Source organism: Portunus trituberculatus, chromosome 35, assembly GCF_017591435.1.
Source record: "Portunus trituberculatus isolate SZX2019 chromosome 35, ASM1759143v1, whole genome shotgun sequence".
NCBI classification, from domain to species: domain Eukaryota; kingdom Metazoa; phylum Arthropoda; class Malacostraca; order Decapoda; family Portunidae; genus Portunus; species Portunus trituberculatus.
The window spans coordinates 15,145,926-15,165,843 of NC_059289.1; the positions used below are offsets into that span (position 1 = coordinate 15,145,926).

General features: G+C 43.1%; 1 protein-coding gene and 1 non-coding gene across 2 annotated transcripts in view; both read left to right on the top strand.

The window, feature by feature from the left end:
• The window catches only part of LOC123513020 (protein-L-histidine N-pros-methyltransferase-like), a 1,006,690-nt gene that overhangs the window by 403,977 nt on the left and 582,795 nt on the right, over positions 1–19,918 (top strand). The window contains exon 2 of the mRNA XM_045269829.1: positions 3,810–3,859. Coding sequence (XP_045125764.1) covers positions 3,821–3,859 — 39 coding nt within the window. The 5' untranslated portion in view covers positions 3,810–3,820. The remainder of the gene's footprint in view (positions 1–3,809; positions 3,860–19,918) is intronic.
• Trnai-aau lies at positions 10,137–10,210 on the top strand. The gene has a single exon. It is a non-coding gene; the product is annotated as a tRNA-Ile (tRNA).

The following is a 19,918-nucleotide window of genomic DNA, read 5'->3' on the forward strand; positions in this document are numbered from 1 at the left end:
AGTAAAAGGGGTTGGTGGTGGTGGAGGGCTATGTGGAGGAGCTTGGTGGGTTCAGAATCAGGTACGGTTTCAGGGACACTATTTCTGTCCCGGGTTATTTCTGTCTTTGTTTCTCACGTCCACCTCTTCCACTTCCCTCACAACTCCCCCCAAACTCCACCTCCACCTGTCCCTCTCCCCACGGTACGAGTCTCCACCTTTCAATTATCAGAACAATATCCATTATGTGTGGCGTAATTAAGCAAAGCAATCTCATCGAAACGGGAGTCATGCCACGACACTTCATAATTAACCCAACCGGAGTGTGGCTTACGACTCTCTCTGCCGCCACTTCCACCCTCACTTCAGCCGTCCATAAGGAGCATAATCGTCCACCAGGGCCCGGGCATGACCAGTGTGTTGCTTCTGTTCCATGTCCTCCCCTTCACCCCCTTCCTTCACTCCCCCATTCCCCTCCCTGCAAGTTACTCCCAAAGGCTAAGAAGGTCTGACCGCGAATATAATTAATTGCTAATATAAATTGAATTCCAGTAGCCGTGCTAACGCCATATGGGCAGCCCCGCGGGAAACACTTGTGCGGCGGAGGGACCTGGGGGACTGTCTAGCCAAGTCTTTTTCCTCTGCTACAGGCCTTTCTTTCCTCCGTCCTCCGTTGTTGTTTTTTTTGTTTTTACATTGTCTTTTGTATTCGGTATTCATTCGCTGTTGCTTTTTTTCTACTAATAGTCTTATGAAATTTTGCATGAGTAGCTTCTTCTTTTTCACAGTTCTTTCTTTCTTCTTCCTTCCTTATCTTGCTTTTTCTTTGCCCTCTATTTTTTTTTCTAACATATTATCAAACTCTTTCCTGGCACTTCCATCTCCAGCAGCCTTTTTTTTTTTTCCTGTCCTGCTTTCTTTTTCATCGTCTTTTCTTTGCTCTCTTTAAGTATTCCCCGTCCTTCCTTAGATCACGTGTTACAAGTACGCGCTTTTCGGTGAGTTTAAGTGCAAATAAAGTATCGGTATGTCTTTATTTCTATACCTACCTCTCCAATATTCTTTATAATCCTCAGTCTTATTTTTATTTTCTAGGTCTCTTATCATACTTACGTACTCAGTGGTGACTTTAAGACCCATATTCTCAAACGTTTCGGCGTCTTATCTCCACGACTTTCAATAGACTCTAGAGGAAGTTATTGGGTAGTGGGTCTCTAAAGTGCTTTTCGTAGGTTTGTGGTTTGAAAGAGTGAAACGTTTTATAAGTTGTTGTGAGTTTTCGAGTGCTTACATGTTGGGGATTTTCAAGAGCAGTTTCATGAGTTGCGTGTTTTCAAGAATGATTTCATAAGTTATATGTAGGTTTGGGGTTTGCAAGAGTGGTTTTATTTGTTGTGGGTTTTCAAGATTGGTATCATGTTGGGGATTTTCAAGAGTGGTTTCATAAGTTGCGAGTTTTCAAGAATGATTTCATAAGTTATATGTTTTCAAGAGTGCTCTTATGTTGTGGGTTCTTAAATGTGCCTTCCATAATATTGTGTTTTTTTCAAGAGTGCACTCAAAGGTTAGAAATTTAGAAGAGTACTTTCATTATTTAGTGATTTTCAAGAGTACTTTCACAATTCAGTGGATATTAATGACAAGATATGAAAACTCGGCTTTATTCATTTCCGGGGACTTTGAAAACAGTCTTAATGAGAGTCAAAACCATTTAAGAACAAGAACTTGAGTGTGATGAAGGATTTAGTAAGTGTGTAGGAGTAAGTATGTTTTGCGAGGCTAGAGACGCATTTTGCTCTCCTATTACATGCTGATTACCTGCTAATTACCTCAGGTCGTGGGAATCGGCCAGATGAGCGGGATTATCTCTCAATTTCCCTTTTAATGCCGCCCCCACAAAAACTCGTAATTATCTCCATACAAGTTTGAGTAAGAAAGGGACCGTAGAAAAAGAAGGACCTTAATGGTTAAAAATTACCTGGCGCTCGTCTTCCCGGGTCATCCTCACCACCTGCCCCGGGGTGATGGCGCTAATGGCGGGGGTCACGTGACAGGTCAAGGTCAGGTGTGACGGAGACGTGCCCCACAATAGTGAATCTCTCTCTCTCTCTCTCTCTCTCTCTCTCTGATTTATGCTTGCATATATTCATTTTCCTTGTCCTCTTTACTCTATATTCTGTTATCTATATTAATCGTACTACACTCTCTCTCTCTCTCTCTCTCTCTCTCTCTCTCTCTCTCTCTCTCTCTCTCTCTCTCTCTCTCTCTCTCTCTCTATCACCTTGTCACAAACAACCAGGAACCAGTACGTACAAGGCTGTTTGTCCTTCGTTTGTGTTCCTTTATGCTCCCTCTCTGCATCCTCCACCGGCAACCTACGCATTGTATTAGCATAAGGCTCAGACCTGTGCGTGGACATGAACGACACTGCTGTAAATGAAGGCAGGACTCCCACCCTTCAGTACCTCTTGGCCAGGCTTGCATCCAGTCATAATAGACGCTAATTAGTGGATCTTAACCTTGAAGAGACACGACAAGGGGGAAGGGAAGGGGAGAGAGAGAGAGAGAGATGGAGAGGGAGAGGGAGGGGTGAAGACAACGGGACGGAGGGTTAAAGGGGAGGAGGGAGAGAGGGGGCCAAGGACGCAACACTTTGAGGATTAGAAGAATAGGAAAAATAAATGACAAAGGAGATAATTAAGCTAGAAATATTGGTAAAGTAATGCGTTTTTATTTACGTTTAGTATTATTTCTTTATATATTCATGGGGACATTGACAACTAGAAGGAAAAAAAAAAACCCAGAGACGAAGTACAAAGGAATTGATTCACGGAGGAGATATGGGTAAACTAATGTCTTTATTTATCATTCGTTCCCTTAACTCTCTTTCTCTTAAATAAACACTTGCATTGTATTACAGGGTCTTAACGCGGGGAGGAAAATTATAATATTATACTGTATGTAAATTGGACGTGTATTTTTGTTTTTATCGTGATTTATTCTTGTATTTGTCTTGTATCTTGGCTCTGATTTTGCTGTAAGGAAAGATTTATTGTCGCCGGATATTTATGAGTGTTTTTGAAGACTTTATTTACCGCATAGTAGCTGTGGTCGTGGTGGTGGTGGTGGTGGTGGTGGTGGTGGAGTAGATTCGATGTTGTTTTCAAGTTTGAGGGAAAGAATAATGAGTGTTCCAGTGTCAGGAATGCCACATCATTCTAATATTATCATAAGCGGAAATTCCTTTGCTTTGTTTTCTTATTTTCTTTCCTTCTTCTTCATCTTCTTCTTTTTCTCCTTCTTCTTTCTTCTTCTTCTTCTTCTTCTTCTTCTTCTTCTTCTTCTTCTTCTTCTTCTTCTTCTTCTTCTTCTTCTTCTTCTTCTTCTTCTTCTTCTTCTTCTTCTTCTTCTTCTTCTTCTTCTTCTTCTTCTTCTTCTTCTCAGTATTATCATTATTATTATTTTTATTTTTATTATCATTATTTTTATTGCTGCTACTACTACTACTACTACTACTACTACTACTACTACTACTACTATTGTTATTATCATTATGATTTCTATTATTATTATCAATATTATTACTACTTACCATCATTATCATTTCTATTATTATCATTATTATTCTGTTATTATTACTATTATCATTATTATTATTACTATTATTATTATTATTATTATTATTATTATTATTATTATTATTATTATTATTATTGTTATCATTTTTGTTATTGATACTATGATAATAATAATAATAATAATAATAATAATAATAATAATAATAATAATAATAATCATCAATATTATTATTATCACTACTTTTGTTCCAGGTGCTGCGGCAATGGAAAGAGGAAGCATAGCAGCTGCGGACGAGAGCAGAGTAAGTAGTTAAGTGCACACTAACAAAGGTGCAAGTAGTAGTAATGGTGGCAGCAGTTGGTCGTGCGATAAAACTTGCGAAGAAAAATAACATTGACAGGAAAATTATGTAACCAAATCAACAACAACACATCCACTACCACCACCACCACCACCACCACCACCACCACCACCACCACCACCACCACTACCACTACAATCATCAAACCACAAAACAGCAGCCCAAAAAAACAAAACAGCACAATCTACAAAATAGCACTTCTTCCCCAAACTTCCCCACACTCCCCCACACTCCCCACACTCCCCCACACTCACTCATACTCACACACAAGACAAGGAGACACGAGACAAAACTACCCATCAATCGACACCACGAGGACGAGAGTGACTGGCAGACTCAAGGACACTGCATGCAATTAAGCGTCTGAGGATGAGTGAAGGAGGAGAGTGACGGCCCGGGACAGCAGCCTCGCGATGGCCAAGATAAGCCTCGAGTTTGTCCTTAACGCGTGCTTTATGAAGAGCATAAAACAACGTGTATCTGACAGCGTCCCATATTTCTATTCGCGTGCTTTAGTCGCCGATAAGGAAGGCTCGGTTGGTTGAGTGGGATTAGGGAAGTACTGGCATTGAGTGACCGGAGCAGAGAGAGAGAGAGAGAGAGAGAGAGAGGAGAGGGAGAGGAGAGGAGATTTGAAGACTGCAACGAATACCGAATAAACAAAGAATGAATAAACGTTGAGAGAAGTGTGAAATCCGAAGAAATGATTGCTAAGGAAAGGAAAATATTCAGTAAATGATTAACGCATAAAGTATTAACGATAAGAGACAACTTTCAAATAGGAGGATTAATACTTAAGAGGATTAAAAGGAAAAGTCTTTATATAAGTCTTATGTATCAGAGAGAGAGAGAGAGAGAGAGAGAGAGAGAGAGAGAGAGAGAGAGAGAGAGAGAGAGACAAGGAACAAAATGAAAGATAAAAAAACGAAAAAAGAAGCAGAGAGAGAGAGAGAGAGAGAGAGAGAGAGGGGGAGGGAGGGGGGTGCGTGGGTGTGGTATCACTCATCACCACCTTCAAGGGCCACTTAAGCACCAATAAGCCGAGGGAGATTAATCATTAAGCTTCATACACTAAAAATTAATTAAGTACCCTCCACTTCATCCCCCTTCCGCTCCACCCCAACAACCCCCTACCACTCCCAAACACACCCCACCCTACACTGACCTCCCCTGGCATCCTATCAGCCTAAAATAACCCACATCCCCTTTTAGCAATATTCAATTAAGCAGCCTCCAAGTCGCCAGATGTACTGAGTGTTCCTTAATGACCCAACGACCTAACCAGCCTCGTTATCTCCCGGGCGTCTGGTCTAATTAACGCTCTGACCCAGGACACAGAGGGGGGGACTCACCTCTTCCTTCCAACCTTATCAGCGGCCGAGCAATTCATCACTTTCTCGTGTTGACTCTAGATTGTGCCAGCGTGAGTGCCTTCGTCTTCCTGGTGGTGGTGGTGGTGATGGTGGTGGTAGTGTCTCTCTCCCTCACTCCCTCTCCCTCGCTAACCCTCTCCGGTCTGGCCCTGTGTCTTGAAGTGCCAGGTGTGGGGTGAAGGGTGCCTATGGATGACGGGTAGTAATGGGTGCTTATGAGGGTTAGTGATGGGTGGACGGGGGTGGACGGGGGTGGACGAGTGGAATGTGTCAAGGGTGTGTTGGGATCATGAGGACAAGGGTGCTTGGATGGGTATCGGCCATGGAAGGGTGATGGGTGTCGATGGTTGTACTGGTGATAGTGTGGGTGCGAGGCTTGCACCATGTGGCCGCGTGGATGTAAGGGTGATGCAAGGGTGGTGAGGGATGAGGTGGGCAGAGGTTCAGTGTGGAGAATGTTAGAAGTGTTGTTTGTACTTGTATTAGCGTGTAAGTGTAAATCTAGCAGGGAGTTGACAGAACGATTGTGGGAGAAGTAAGGGTGCGGTGAAATTGAAGTTGGGAGAGGTTTAGCGTGAAAAGTGTTAGTATTTGTGTGTAGGAGAATAAATCTATGAGGGGGTTTCCTATATGAATGAATGTATAGTAATATTGACGTAAGGGTGAAGAAGCGGGAGATGGAGAAGTTAAATTTGAGAGGTAATATAAGAGTGTTGAGCTTAACAAATCTGACAGTGTTCACAGGATGGATGGAGGAGAACTGGGTGAGGGAGTGTCATAGCGATAAGGTGTGGGTGTAATGAAGAGAACCTGGTTAGTGTAACTCTGTTGTTTTAATGAAGAATGTGAACCAGGCAGCCTCACTGATATTTAAGTGTAATATGAGTATACAGGATTCATTGCAGGTGTAGAGAGGGTGTACTAAGGAGGACCAGTGTGAGGTGACGTGAAGGGTATTTTTCTTAACTCCAAATATCGCAGTTGACAGTATACGGCGAGGCGGGTTAAGGGTGAGGGTTGGGTTAATAATGGTCGGTCCTGAAGTACACCATTAGTATACCCTTGGTGGTGTATGGGGCATCGATCACGGGTAACATGATAGGGGAGGGAGGCGTTGCACACACACACACACACACACACACACACACGTCGTTACATAAGAAACATTTAATCTCATCTCTGCCTATATGGTCCTGCCCTAATTAACCTGCAGACCACATGATCATTCCCACTAAACGAAAAACCTAAAGAAAAAAACAAAAATACCCACAATAATTATCTCACCATTTAAACTTAACACCAATTTACGACTAAGACTGCAAATACCCTGAACATCATTGAATAAACTGTATAGCCGAGAAAATCATGAAATCCCCAGGTGTTTATACAGGTAAGGCGAAGGTGTGTTTGTGGCCAGGTGAGTGAGGTGGGCGTCTACGTGTCCCTGGCCCTGAATCTATCACCTGGAGCCTTAATTGCTATCGCACACATAAGGCATCGGGCAGGTAATTAATCGGACGCTGATGAACGGACAGGTCTGGTAATGACTGGTGTAGCCGTGCAGATAGCCAACCGCTTAATGCTTCGCCGTGCCAAATTTAGCTTCGTGCCAGTGTTGCGTTTTGTCCCTAAAATAATAAACAGCCTCGTAAATTATACTCCGAAAAACTAACAAGTGAGGAGATAAAAAGGTATGTTAGTGTGTGTGTGTGTGTGTGTGTGTGTGTGTGTGTGTGTGTGTGTGTGTGTGTGTGTGTGTGTGTGTGTGTGTGTGTGTGTGTGTGTGTGTGTGTGTGAGAGAGAGAGAGAGAGAGAGAGAGAGAGAGAGAGAGAGAGAGAGTCAAAATTTTTCCATAAGCATAAACACCTTGATGGATTAATAGACAGACTGCCAAACTCTTTACAATCATCCCCAAAGTGGGTGGAAGGACTTTCACGAAAAAAAATTAACTTATGGCCATGGAATGATGACAATATTAGCACTTTCTGATAACCATTCCGTTGCGTGAATTTGCTGGAAAGTTCTCATTATCTACAGTATTACGCTTCTACAATTAAGTCCCATAGCACTCCCAAAGAAACTTCACGTAAATCATGAAGTACACCACATCGACATTAGGGAAGCTTTGTTGGCGTCTCCCCTGCGCTTTTTCAGTCAGTTAGTGGAGTGGAGGATTCGGTGTATGGCTGCTCTCGGCTGCTATACTTGTCCCTCCTTTTATTTCATCATTACTCGTATTTTCAAGATATTTATCCCTGACTTATGGTTAATTCTATATCACTCTTTAAGAGAATTAGCATTTCAAGTGGGCTTTTTCTTTAATATTTTGTTGCCCTTGGCTGGTTTTCTCTCACATAAAAAAAAATTGTTAATATACGTAAGTCAGTATGCTTCTGTAAACCCACCAACACAAGTAGAATAGCAGCGGATTGCCACCACAGATCCTCAATAGACGCCACAGAATGAGGTAATAACTAGCTTCCGTTATTCCCACATCAGACGGCAGGTAAGTTTTCGTATAATATTTACCAGTAAGATGTCAATTTTCAATCCCTTACATTAACCTCTTCAGTACCAAGACTCGTTTTCATATTTATTCTGCTTACAATTTGGTGATTTTATACAGCTTGAGAAACTTGTGTGGTGATTAAAGTAGTGCAGTCTCTGGTTGTTAATCTTATGACCTCCATAGACCCTTCCTAGTGTAAATAAAATTGTCTAATCACATCCCAAACTCAAGGTAAAAAAGAGTTCTAGTACTGAAAGGGTTAATTCACTCGACGCCGTACAGTTACATAATCGCCAGACTCACTCGAAATCATATCCACAGTATACAACATAGCCAAGGAATACAACATTGATCATTAGAGAAGTGAAGGAGTAAACAGTCATTATGTGCCCTAGAAAAAAGTTATCGAGATTTTCATCGTTGGTGTCGAAGCAGTAAAGGATCTGATGACTCACGTGTACAGGTGTGTAAAGGAGGAGTTTGGCTCATCACCTTAAGAGACAATAGAAACTGGATACACACAAGCACAATAACAACATACGGATATTAATTCTTACTCACACACACACACACACACACACACACACACACACACACACACACACACACACACACACACACACACACACACACACACACACACACACACACAGACCTGTTCCCACCTTGATAGCTATACACAGATGGTAAAATATGAGCTTTAACAATTCATCTGCTTCCTTTTCCTAACAAACATCCCTACTCCATCCAATCCCATACACCACAGCACCTTTTAATATTCCTACAGTCCAAGGATTCACACCTAAGCAGTGTCTACCTAACAGAACCTCCACCCCTCCTACACGCCAGTCTGCTTAGAAGGTTAATATTATCCACAGCCAGCAGTCACACCAACCCTTCTTTCCCACACCTCACTCCACCTGCTCCACCCATTCTCACACTATCACTGTCTCTCTCTCTCTCTTTCTCTCCTTTCCCTAGTGTTCCTCATCCTGCTTCTGTCTATAGCTCATTTTCCTTTCTTCTACTTTATTCTTTATTTTTTCTTTTCATCTTTATTGTTGTCTATTCTTCATATTTCTTTCCTTATTTTGTTCATGTCTTCTCCGTCATTCTTATCCTTCATACTTTCATTTCCCGTACTTTTTCTTTTTCCTCATCATCAGTCTCTTTATCCTTTCCCTGGTTCTCCCTGTCGCCTTCCTCCTAATCATTTATTCTCACCCTGTTTATCCTCTTCGTACAAATTCTCCTCTATTTTCTTTCTCTCTTCACAGGCAAGTCTCGAGGTAAACATAGAGGACATGCCTATTAACTTACCTTGACTATCAGGTGACAAGACACATGGCTTTATACATAAACTTTACGACAAATCCTAACTAACTTTAAACTTGTATTCTAATGAAGGGGAGACTTCTTAACAAAGCTGCGTGAAGGAGGGGGGGGGGTTGTCTGTTTGTCCTTGGTCCTCCTCTTCCTCCTCCTCTCCTTCCTCCTCTCCTTCCTCCTTCTCCTCCCTCCCTCCTCCTCCTCCTCCTCTCTTATTAATGTACTTGTCTCATCCTGATTACACGCTTTTCTTCGTGTTTTCCTTTCGTCTTCCTTTCGTACGTTGTTAGAGTGATTCTTGTCTGTAAAATCTCGTGTTTCCTTCCTTTTCTTTATTTACTTTCCTTTGTGAAATTGCTGTTTTTTTTTCAGTCGTGTGGGAATTTAGCTACTCTTTGTGGCTTTGGTTTATCATGTTTGAATTTATTTGGTTTTATTCATATATATATATTTTTTGGTCAATTACGTCAATGATTTTCTTCTTCATCGTACCCTTTTCCTTGCTTTGTTTACCATTTTCGTTATTTTTTTTTCCTGATTTGATTTTTTTTATCCTCTTTCTTTCTATTTCAGTCACAGTAGTTGGTGATTAGAAGGAGTGAAGCTGAGAGGAAGAAGAAAAGTTTGAGATTGAGGGAGGAGGGAGAATCAGAGAAAGGAGGAGCTTGAGAAAGGAAGAAGATTGAAAGAGGAAGAAGGGAGGCTGAAGAAGAGACTGAAATATGGTTAAAGGAGAGCTAGGTTAAGTTAGAAGAAAAAGACAGAAATGGAAAATGAGTGAAATTGAAAGAAAGTGTGAGGGGAACTTTTGACTGTCTAGAGAGGAGAGCGGGAGAGGAAGTGAGAGTGGGGAGGCGAAAAGGAAGTTTAATTTGAGTGCATGAGTCACGTGGCTTATTGCGTTAGAAAGACACTTAATAGCAGCCTTGAGTGCGCGGCGAGGCAAAGAAGGGAACGAAAGGGAAGGCTACACTCCAACTAATGTCTCTTTGAAGGCAACGCCACGGCCTGTTAGCTCAGTTGGTTAGAGCGCCGTGCTAATAACGCGGATGTCGTGGGTTCGATCCCCATACGGGCCAAATAGTGGAGGAATATAATTTTTGTGAGCACTTCTTACATTTATTTATCTAGTTTTTCAGCTCCATTTATATTGCAATGTTATTTTATCTTTCTGTTTGTTTAATGTTTGAATGCAATGAACAATAAAGGAAGAAAAGTAACTAGATAAGAAATGCAAATGGAATAGAGAAGCAGGAAGTGGTGAGTGGAAAAGGAACAGATGAATGGGAAAAAAAATTGCAAAGAAAAAATTGCAAAGAATGATGGTAGTCCTAATAATAGCAATAGTAGAGAGAGAGAGAGAGAGAGAGAGAGAGAGAGAGAGAGAGAGAGAGAGAGAGAAGCCGTAAAGGTGTGCCACAAATAACCAGTAAGTAGCATAGCACTCTTATGATGCTACAAAGAAAACAATCTCTCTCTCTCTCTCTCTCTCTCTCTCTCTCTCTCAGTATCCTATTACTCACCTCATTTTCTCACGCACTTGACTTCAAATCACTCTTATTAATTTCCCTCAACTCGCCACACCTACCGTCATCTTTCAACGCCTTTAACGTCTCCCCTTCCCTTCAAACACCCTTACTCTTCACCATCTGACACCCCCTGGCCCTCTTCCCGCTCCCTCCTTGTTTCCTCTTCGCATCCTCTAACCCCCCCTCCCCCTTCAGCTCGATCTCTCAGCGTGCCCCCCTCCCTTCTAGCTGTACAGAGACGCCGTTCTTCCTTCTCTTCGCTAATGACTAACAGGGGGGCCGGATGTTTGGACACGCTGATAAGAAGAAGACGGATTAAGAACGAGGAACAGAGAGTAGGATACAATGATGTTTGAAGAGGACAGATGGAAGAGGAGGATGGGAGGCGGGAATGGGCGTGAGATGATGAAAGATGTTGCTTGTTTTTTTTTTATCTCATTCTTTCTCTTTCTGGATTCTTTTTTTTCTGTTTCTGAGCTCTCCTTCGCTGTGGTCTCCTTTTCTTTTTCTGATCTCTCTCCTTCTCTCTGTCTTTCTGGTCTCTCTCTCTCTCTCTCTCTCTCTCTGTGGTCTCTCTGTGGTCTCTCTCTCTCTCTCTCTCTCTCTCTCTCTCTCTCTCTCTCTCTCTCTCTCTCTCTCTCTCTCTCTCTGTGTAACGTTATTTTTTTTAGAGAGGAAATAGTACATAGTACTTTATTTTTCCTTCATTTTCTCGTAGCAACTAACGGGATTGATATGTATAAAGTTGATATGTGTATAGTATTAATATGTATAGTTTGTGATCACTGAATTTTTTTTTCCCTGCATAAAACGGAACCCATATTTAAAACTTCACTTTAACCTCCTGCGCTCGTTAAGAATAACTAATACAAGCATAAATCCTTCTGGTAAGTACGTACATGTATTCAGCTCACATGCGCCAAGGTGAACTTCGAACCGGATCCTAATGACCTGAGCTTACCTGACCTGACCCAACCCTCGCTATCCACCATCTGACCTGCCTCTGTCATGGCGGGGCGCCGTTGAGGAAAAAAAAATGACAGCACGCGGTGAAGTAAATCCCTGCAGACCTATTCCCTGCCGCCTTGCCATCATAAACAAATGAATACCGAGACTTTGAGAGAGGAGGATCCAAGAAAGTCACACAGAAAGTTGGTCTTCTATAACCTTTTTTTCTATCGTTCCGTCTTTAATGCTTTGAGGGAATTTTCACTACCTGTATAGTTTGGGTAAAAATCTTCTTTAAGTAGGTGTCAGAGGCGAGTTCCTTAGCAGATTAACATGTTACAGACGCAGAGGCTCGTTGGCAAACCAGTTTAAGGCCAGGAATGGAGAAAGCCAGGCCAAGGTGGGCATGAGAAGCGATGACTCCCGATACGCTTTATATATTCTTTTTTTTTTCACCTGGAGGAGTTTACCTGCCGCCTCCCACACTTTACGGCTCCTCCTCGTGCCCGCCTCGCCATAAACTTCCCTTCTCTCTCTCTCTCTCTCTCTCTCTCTCTCTCTCTCTCTCTCTCTCTCTCTCTCTCTCTCTCTCTCTCTCTCTCTCTCTCTCTCTCTCTCTCTCTCTCTCTCTCTCTCTCTCTCTCTCTCTCTCTCTCTCTCTCTCTCTCTCTCTCTCTCTCTCTCTCTCTCTCTCTCTCTCTCTCTCTCTCTCTCTCTCTCTCTCTCTCTCTCTCTCTCTCTCTCTCTCTCTCTCTCTCTCTCTCTCTCTCTCTCTCTCTCTCTCTCTCTCTCTCTCTCTCTCTCTCTCTCTCTCTCTCTCTCTCTCTCTCTCTCTCTCTCTCTCTCTCTCTCTCTCTCTCTCTCTCTCTCTCTCTCTCTCTCTCTCTCTCTCTCTCTCTCTCTCTCTCTCTCTCTCTCTCTCTCTCTCTCTCTCTCTCTCTCTCTCTCTCTCTCTCTCTCTCTCTCTCTCTCTCTCTCTCTCTCTCTCTCTCTCTCTCTCTCTCTCTCTCTCTCTCTCTCTCTCTCTCTCTCTCTCTCTCTCTCTCTCTCTCTCTCTCTCTCTCTCTCTCTCTCTCTCTCTCTCTCTCTCTCTCTCTCTCTCTCTCTCTCTCTCTCTCTCTCTCTCTCTCTCTCTCTCTCTCTCTCTCTCTCTCTCTCTCTCTCTCTCTCTCTCTCTCTCTCTCTCTCTCTCTCTCTCTCTCTCTCTCTCTCTCTCTCTCTCTCTCTCTCTCTCTCTCTCTCTCTCTCTCTCTCTCTCTCTCTCTCTCTCTCTCTCTCTCTCTCTCTCTCTCTCTCTCTCTCTCTCTCTCTCTCTCTCTCTCTCTCTCTCTCTCTCTCTCTCTCTCTCTCTCTCTCTCTCTCTCTCTCTCTCTCTCTAGCGTCTCAGTCTCGAATAGTTTGAATTATTGTGTGTGTTTTTTTATTCCTTATTGTTGTTTTTCTAGATGTTGAAACTGAGATGATGGTGTTTAGTACTAAGAGAAATGGAGAAAATATATACTCTAGTAATTTTTCGAGGTTTATGTTGCTTATTTTCTTTGGTTCTCATTGTTGAAATTGTTTTCGTGTTGGAAGTATGTAGTGTTTGCGTACTTATCAGTATTAAGGTGTATTTATTGCCATCCCATTGTTCTGCGATAGTGGGGCAGTTAGTTAACGTTGGTGGCCACCTGTCTACTACCTCAACCTGACGTGGGTTCGAATCTCGGCCAGGGCGGCAGGTGACGCTCAGCCATATCAGCTGCCGGTGCATCGCCCTGCAGGACAGTTGTGGCGCCGCGGCGGGGGACGATAAACACACGACGGCAAAGACTGTATCGAAGGAGACTTGGTACTTGCATAGCTCTGGAATCATTATATGCATTCCGGCCTTGTGATGCTGATCATAGCACACATTTCACATTGCAAAACCTTCAATTCCCATTACGTAGATTGTCTTATCAGTGACATTTGAATCTTTTATACAACATCATGTCAGCAGTCAACACAACGGAGCATCTCAACGCATCACACCTGCACTCACTTCTCTCTCCCTTCTCCAACTGCACCAGCCTTGCACAACATTCCACATTACCAGCACAACACACACTTGCACCTCAGCCTTCACCACACCGTCACCTCACACAGACGCCTCTCAGTGCTCCCCTCCCGCATCTCTTTCCCTTGTCTCTCTTGGTCCCCGGGAAAGGGTGGGAGGGAAAGGCGGAGGAGGGGGACAAGCCGACCAATGTTGGTGACGAGGTATCTCTGCCTAGCATCTGATTTACAGGAAGGAAAGGGCGGCGTCTGAGTGAGAGGAGGAGAAAGAGAGAAGGGAGACAGAAGGGAGAGAGAAGGAAGGGGAATGTATGTAAAATAAAGAGGTATAGCGTATGATAAGGCCAAGTGGAATTTATGTTTTCCTAAGTAGTGGTAATCAGGTTTATTTTGAAATGTTATCAGTCTCGAGCATCCATTTCCATGTCCCTTGTTTTGAATATTTGGCACCACGGATTTTTAGAGTACGGCTACATGAGGTACTTAAGTATTCTTTATTTCTTATTTTCTCTCCCTAAAGATTTAAGAGACTCATAATTCTTTTTTGTCTCGGTCGCGCCCTGTTCATTGGTTCGTAATCCTTCGCTCGCTGTCTCACTTTTGTCTCCACGCTCCACCCTCTTCGATCTTTCTCTTCCTGCAGGGTGAGCTGGAGGATCGGAGAAGAGGTGGAGGAGGTGGAGGAGGAAGAGGTGGAGAGCTCAAGTCATTTGCATCTTCGCACCTGGCCGAAAGATGTGTGAGGCTGTTTTGCGAGTGTTGCGGTGCTGCTGGTCGTGTTGGCGGCGCAAGAAGGCTTGGAGTCTGGCGGGACCTTAGCTTGTGCCTGCTGTCATTATCAATAAGGTGAGAATAGCACTGAGGCTGACGCTAGGATCTCCAATCGCCCTGAAGTATTCCCGCCCGTCTCTCGTCTCCTGTTGGGTGTCTGTCGGCGCGGGGGAAGAAGGGTGTTGAACCTCCCCATGTTGGACGTTTATGCCTTTATGCCTGTTCGATGTGACCTTCTTAAGACCTCCCGGATATTAAGGTTCGAAGGAGAGAGAGGGAAAGAGAGAAGTTCAGTAAGGTAAAGCGTCGACAGCTCTTTTTTTTTCTGTCTCCTTTCTTTCTCGCTCTCTTCTTTGTTTGGTCCAAAATGTTTTCAAGAAAGGAAAGTTTATTTGTTTTTTTTTTCCTCGGCAGCTATTCATGATATTTTGGTTTTGTGTTGATAATCGTTAGGAAGAATTTCAGTATTCCTCGGCACAGCTTGGAGAAAGTTTTGCTGATTAGTATTGGCATTGATAGTAGCACTAGCAACGGCACTGATACAAGTACAAGTATTAGTACAGGCAGCGGTACTGTTTTTAGCACAAATTCCTCAGAACCATTACTGTTGAACATCGGAAGAACATTCACCCAACAATCCAAACCTTGTGCAGTATATTAGTGACACAAGGGGCTGGGCGGGGCGGGGCCGGGCGGGGCTGGGAGGCAAGGGTATAAGGGTGCGTGTCTGCCGTTGCTGCTGTATGCCAGACTTGTGTTTATACGCAAGTGTTTATCAGGAACAGGCGTGGCCGGTGTTGGGCTGTCGCGGGATGGGGCTCCGGTCGTTACTGGAGAGGGACGTGTGGTGTTTGGGACTGGCGTTATCATGTCCAGCCCGATACCTGCCGAACAGAGGAGAGGTGTGCCGGGCAGGTGAGGAGGAGGCAAGGAGATGACTCAAAGACGCGTGGCTGAGGCGAGGGGGGTTCGAGCCGTGGGACAAGGTAGGGGGCGAGTGGGTGGGGTCCATGGGTCTGTCTTTAAGCGAAGGGGAATCGTGTATCACTGACTTTATTGGGTTTTTATCGGAGTTTTATTAGTAAGGCTAATTATTGGTCGGGTTTATCGCCGGTTCGGTCTTGTATTACCGGGTTTATTGGTTTCGGTTTATCACTGGGGTACGTGGGTAAGGAGAGAGAGACAGGGCACTGGGCGAGGCGAGGGGCACGCGAGGGCTGTGTGCATGCTGCCTGGCTACGATGGCTACGATGGCTGGCCGCCCCCTCTTCCCCAGCAGGGTGCCGCTCCGCCCCACCCTCACGCGACTTGCTTACTTCGCATCAGGATGTCGAAGGTATACAGAATAGATGTCCTCACTTTGTTCCCAGCCATCGCATACTGTGTCTCCATAGTCTGTTGCTTTCCTCGATCTATGTGTGTGTGTGTGTGTGTGTGTGTGTGTGTGTGTGTGTGTGTGTGTGTGTGTGTGTGTGTGTGTGTGTGTGTGTGTGTGTGTGTGTGTGTGTGTGTGTGTGTGTGTGTGTGTGTGTGTGTGTGTGTTTATGAGTTTGTCCACAAATGTAAAGTATTTGCATATCCATTGCTCTCTTCATCACTATATAATTTTCTTCTCCTCCAAAACACATATATTCTCTCTAACGAATTGGATAAGAAACTTCCTTTATTTTTTCCTCTTTGTGATCCCTTGGAAGTTCACATTGCGACACTTGTATAATTAGTACTTGTGTGAGCTGGAAAAAAAAATGTGTAGTGAAAATTCCTAACTGTATTATTTAATTTTCGATTCAGCCCACGAGAGACTAATAAGAAAACACAGACACTAGTATATAAGTTATTCAAGTATTGTACGTGCATTGAGATAACATTTCTTTGCTGTATCGTATCACTGTATTCATTTAATTGCCAAGGAGGAAAAAGAATCCGTTGTGGTTCTCTTTTTTTCCTAGAATAAATTGAACTTGACAGAAAAGAGTTGGAATGGTTGTTACTATTTTTTTTCCACCACAGTTGTAACAAGGAAGCAGTTTTTTTTTTTTTAAATCATCTGAGGTCTTTTTCTTCCCATTGACGTAGCGGTGTTGTCATGAAAGGTTATGGTTCTAATAGTGTTCTGATGGGGTTCTGATGCTGTTCTGATGCCGTTTCAGTCTGGCATTAAAGCAGTTTTATTCAGGTTCTAGTTTATTCCTGGTATGAATGTTGAATGATTAAGGAGCAGTAGGTTCTGGAGTGGTTCTAAAGAGGTGGTGATTTTGGTCATGTTCTGGAGCGATTTTTATCTTTCTTTTGGTTCTAGTCTGGTTCTGTTGTGGTTCTTGTGCTCCATAATGGCTCGTCGTTTATTGCTGTCCATTAATGTTACATCTTTCTTCCTGACATTCCTGCGTCGCGAATGATCGTTTAATTTCTTTTCTTTATTTTCTTTCTTCTTCTTTTTATTCCTGCAGGCAGCTGTGAGGAGTCTATGAATGCCTCGTGTCATGCTTAAGGTAATTTATGGACATTTTACTTATGACTTCCTTCGGTGCTGCCTAGTAAGAATGATAACTAAAAAGAAGGAAGAAGAGGGAAAAAATGGAAAAATACCTGTAAGCTAATGGAGTGGAAAAATGTGTCTAATATTTAACAGAGTAAGATTTCCCCGGCGGGTTAATTGCGCAGTCTTCGGAATGTCTTGGGGGAAAAAAAATGAGCACAAAAATCCCCAATTGTTCAAAGCTCCTTGTAAACGAGAGGAATAATTAACAGACATATTAAAGAAAAAATATTGAAAAGGGGATAAAAAGAAGAAGGAAATCCAGATGGGTTATCGAAGGAGAAAAATATACAAACACACGTCTTTTTTTTTTTTTTTTTTTTTCAATCTCGTTTTGTTTTTATGTCCATTGCACTTTTCCTTCTACTAGAGATTCCTCCTCCTCCTCCTCCTCCTCCTCCTCCTCCTCCTCCTCCTCCTCCTCCTCCTCCTCCTCCTCCTCCTCCTCCTCCTTCTCCTTATTATCATTATTATCGTCGTTATCATCATCCTCATTCCTCTTCCTCCTCTTCTTTTCTCCTTTGTTATTGTTGTTGTTGTTGTTGTTGTTGTTGTTGTTGTTGTTGTTGTTGTTGTTGTTGTTGTTGTTGTTGTTGTTGTTGTTGTTCTTCTTCTTCTTCTTCTTATTATTCTTTTTCTTATTATTATTTATTATTATTATTATTATTATTATTATTATTATTATTATTATTATTATTATCATTATTACCATTAACATTATCGTTATCACTATTATCTTTATTATTTTAATTATTATTATTACTCCTACTACTATTATTATTATTATTACACTTATTTCTATACATCTTCATCTTCTACACCTTCTACTTATTCTCTCCTCGCATCATCTATATCCACCACCACCACCATCACTACCAACCTTAAGTACATCTCGCACAAATAAGAAAAAAATGACTATGGAAAAATTAAATAAAAAGCAGATCACCATCCTAAAGACAACAGGGGGACTTTATTTTCGCCCCAGATCGGAGAGTTCGTCAAGGGGAAAAAATGATTTAGGGACACAATTTACGTAGGAGGGACACACACAACCCCTTCCCTAATGAGCCAGTGATCCGGGCCGCGGGGACTCATCTGTTTGCTATCAAAGAATAATTATGCGAGCTTCTGCCGTCTCCTTCTTCATAATTGGAATGTCAATTACCTTTTTCCTTTTATTTTTTGGCGGAGTGAAGAGAACGGAGAACGACCAAGAGAGAGAGAGAGAGTGTGTGGGGGGGGGTTGTATGGGAGGGCGTTGCGAGGGTAGGAAATTGAGGAATTAAAAAGGAATCGAGGAGAAAGGGAAGGCGAAGAATGAGGTTTTTATTCTTTAATGGAGAGAATAGATGATTGTAGATAATGGCGGTGGTTATTATCTTAGGCAAACATTAATGTAAAAGTGATGATATATGGTTAGTTCTCTCTCTCTCTCTCTCTCTCTCTCTCTCTCTCTCTCTCTCTCTCTCTCTCTCTCTCTCTCTCTCTCTCTCTCTCTCTCTCTCTCTCTCTCTCTCTCTCTCTCTCTCTCTCTCTCTCTGTGTGTGTGTGTGTGTGTGTGTGTGTGTGTGTGTGTGTGTGTGTGTGTGTGTGTGTGTGTGTGTGTGTGTGTGTGTGTGTGTGTGTGTGTGTGTGTGTGTGTGTGTGCGCTACAATAGGATAGCCAACCATTTGGAGCACAATAATTGGTTTACATTTTCTTATTCTTGCATCACCATTTTTCTTAACTGGCCTTCATTTTTACCCTCCTGGACGTATATAAACCCGAGATATTATCAGGAAAATGAGTATTATTAATGATGAGCTAAAACATTCCCAGTATAAACTCTCTCTCTCTCTCTCTCTCTCTCTCTCTCTCTCTCTCTCTCTCTCTCTCTCTCTCTCTCTCTCTCTCTCTCTCTCTCTCTCTCATTACCATACCAAATTACAGGCGGCCTAAGCACCTCTTTGGAACTCATTTGCAATTTGAATCTCACTGCATAGGCCTGGCTTGGTTGGTAGGCTGGGGAGAGGGAATGTGGCGAGAGGGGTGCACAGGGAATGAGGGAGAGCGAGAGAGGGAGAAAGAGAGAGAGAGAACCGAGAGAGAGTGAGGGGAGGAGCTTAGTTTAGTCCCTTAGGCCTCCTCCTCAGAATTATGGAGTTGGAGTAATCTGGAGTAATGGAGGAGGGAGATGAGGAGTTATTGCCACCGTGACGTAAGCGCGCCATCCTGCTCATCTGGACTGCTACATTATTTACAGGACCGCGGACGAGTGAGGGAAGGGAGTGAGAGAGGAGAAGGAGGAAGTTTTGGGGGTTATTTGGATGGGGGAGAGGAAAGAGGGAGGGGGAAGAAAGAGGGAGGGACTGCGAGGGGAAAACTAGGGACGGGTCATGATGTGTTGGAATAGAAGAGGAATGGAGGGTTAAAAAGGTGAGAGAGGGGAAGGGAAGCGAATGATCAGGGAGTGTTGGGAGGGGGAAATGAAAAGGGAAAGGGGAGAAAACGAGGGAGGGAGTGTGTCGTTTCTCTTTGTGAGGGGAAAAGGGGGAAGGGATTAGAAAAGTGAAGGAGGGGCAGGAAAACAAATGAGGAAAATGAGGGGAAAATAGGATGGAGCGACGTTGGGAAAAGAGGGAGAATCAAATGTAGAAGGGGAAAGTAAGAATGAAAAAATAAAAATTGTGAGAAGCTGAAGTGGAGGAAAGAAGGAATACAGAAGAGAAAACCAGGAAAAAATAGAAAGTTTGGTATACAGTGAGGGAAGACGAGGGGAAAACAAGGGGTAGATATTCCTGGGGCATAGCTTTGGGAAGATACAAGGAAAGGGGAAGCGATGAAGGTATAGAGGGGGTTATTGCGGTGCAGTGAGGGGAGAAAAGGGGAAGCCGAGGAAAGAATAGGGGATCTTGGGGGTGTAATAGGGAGATGAGGGAAGAAGGCCTAAGGGAGGGAGAGATGAAGGAGGGAGCTCATTAAT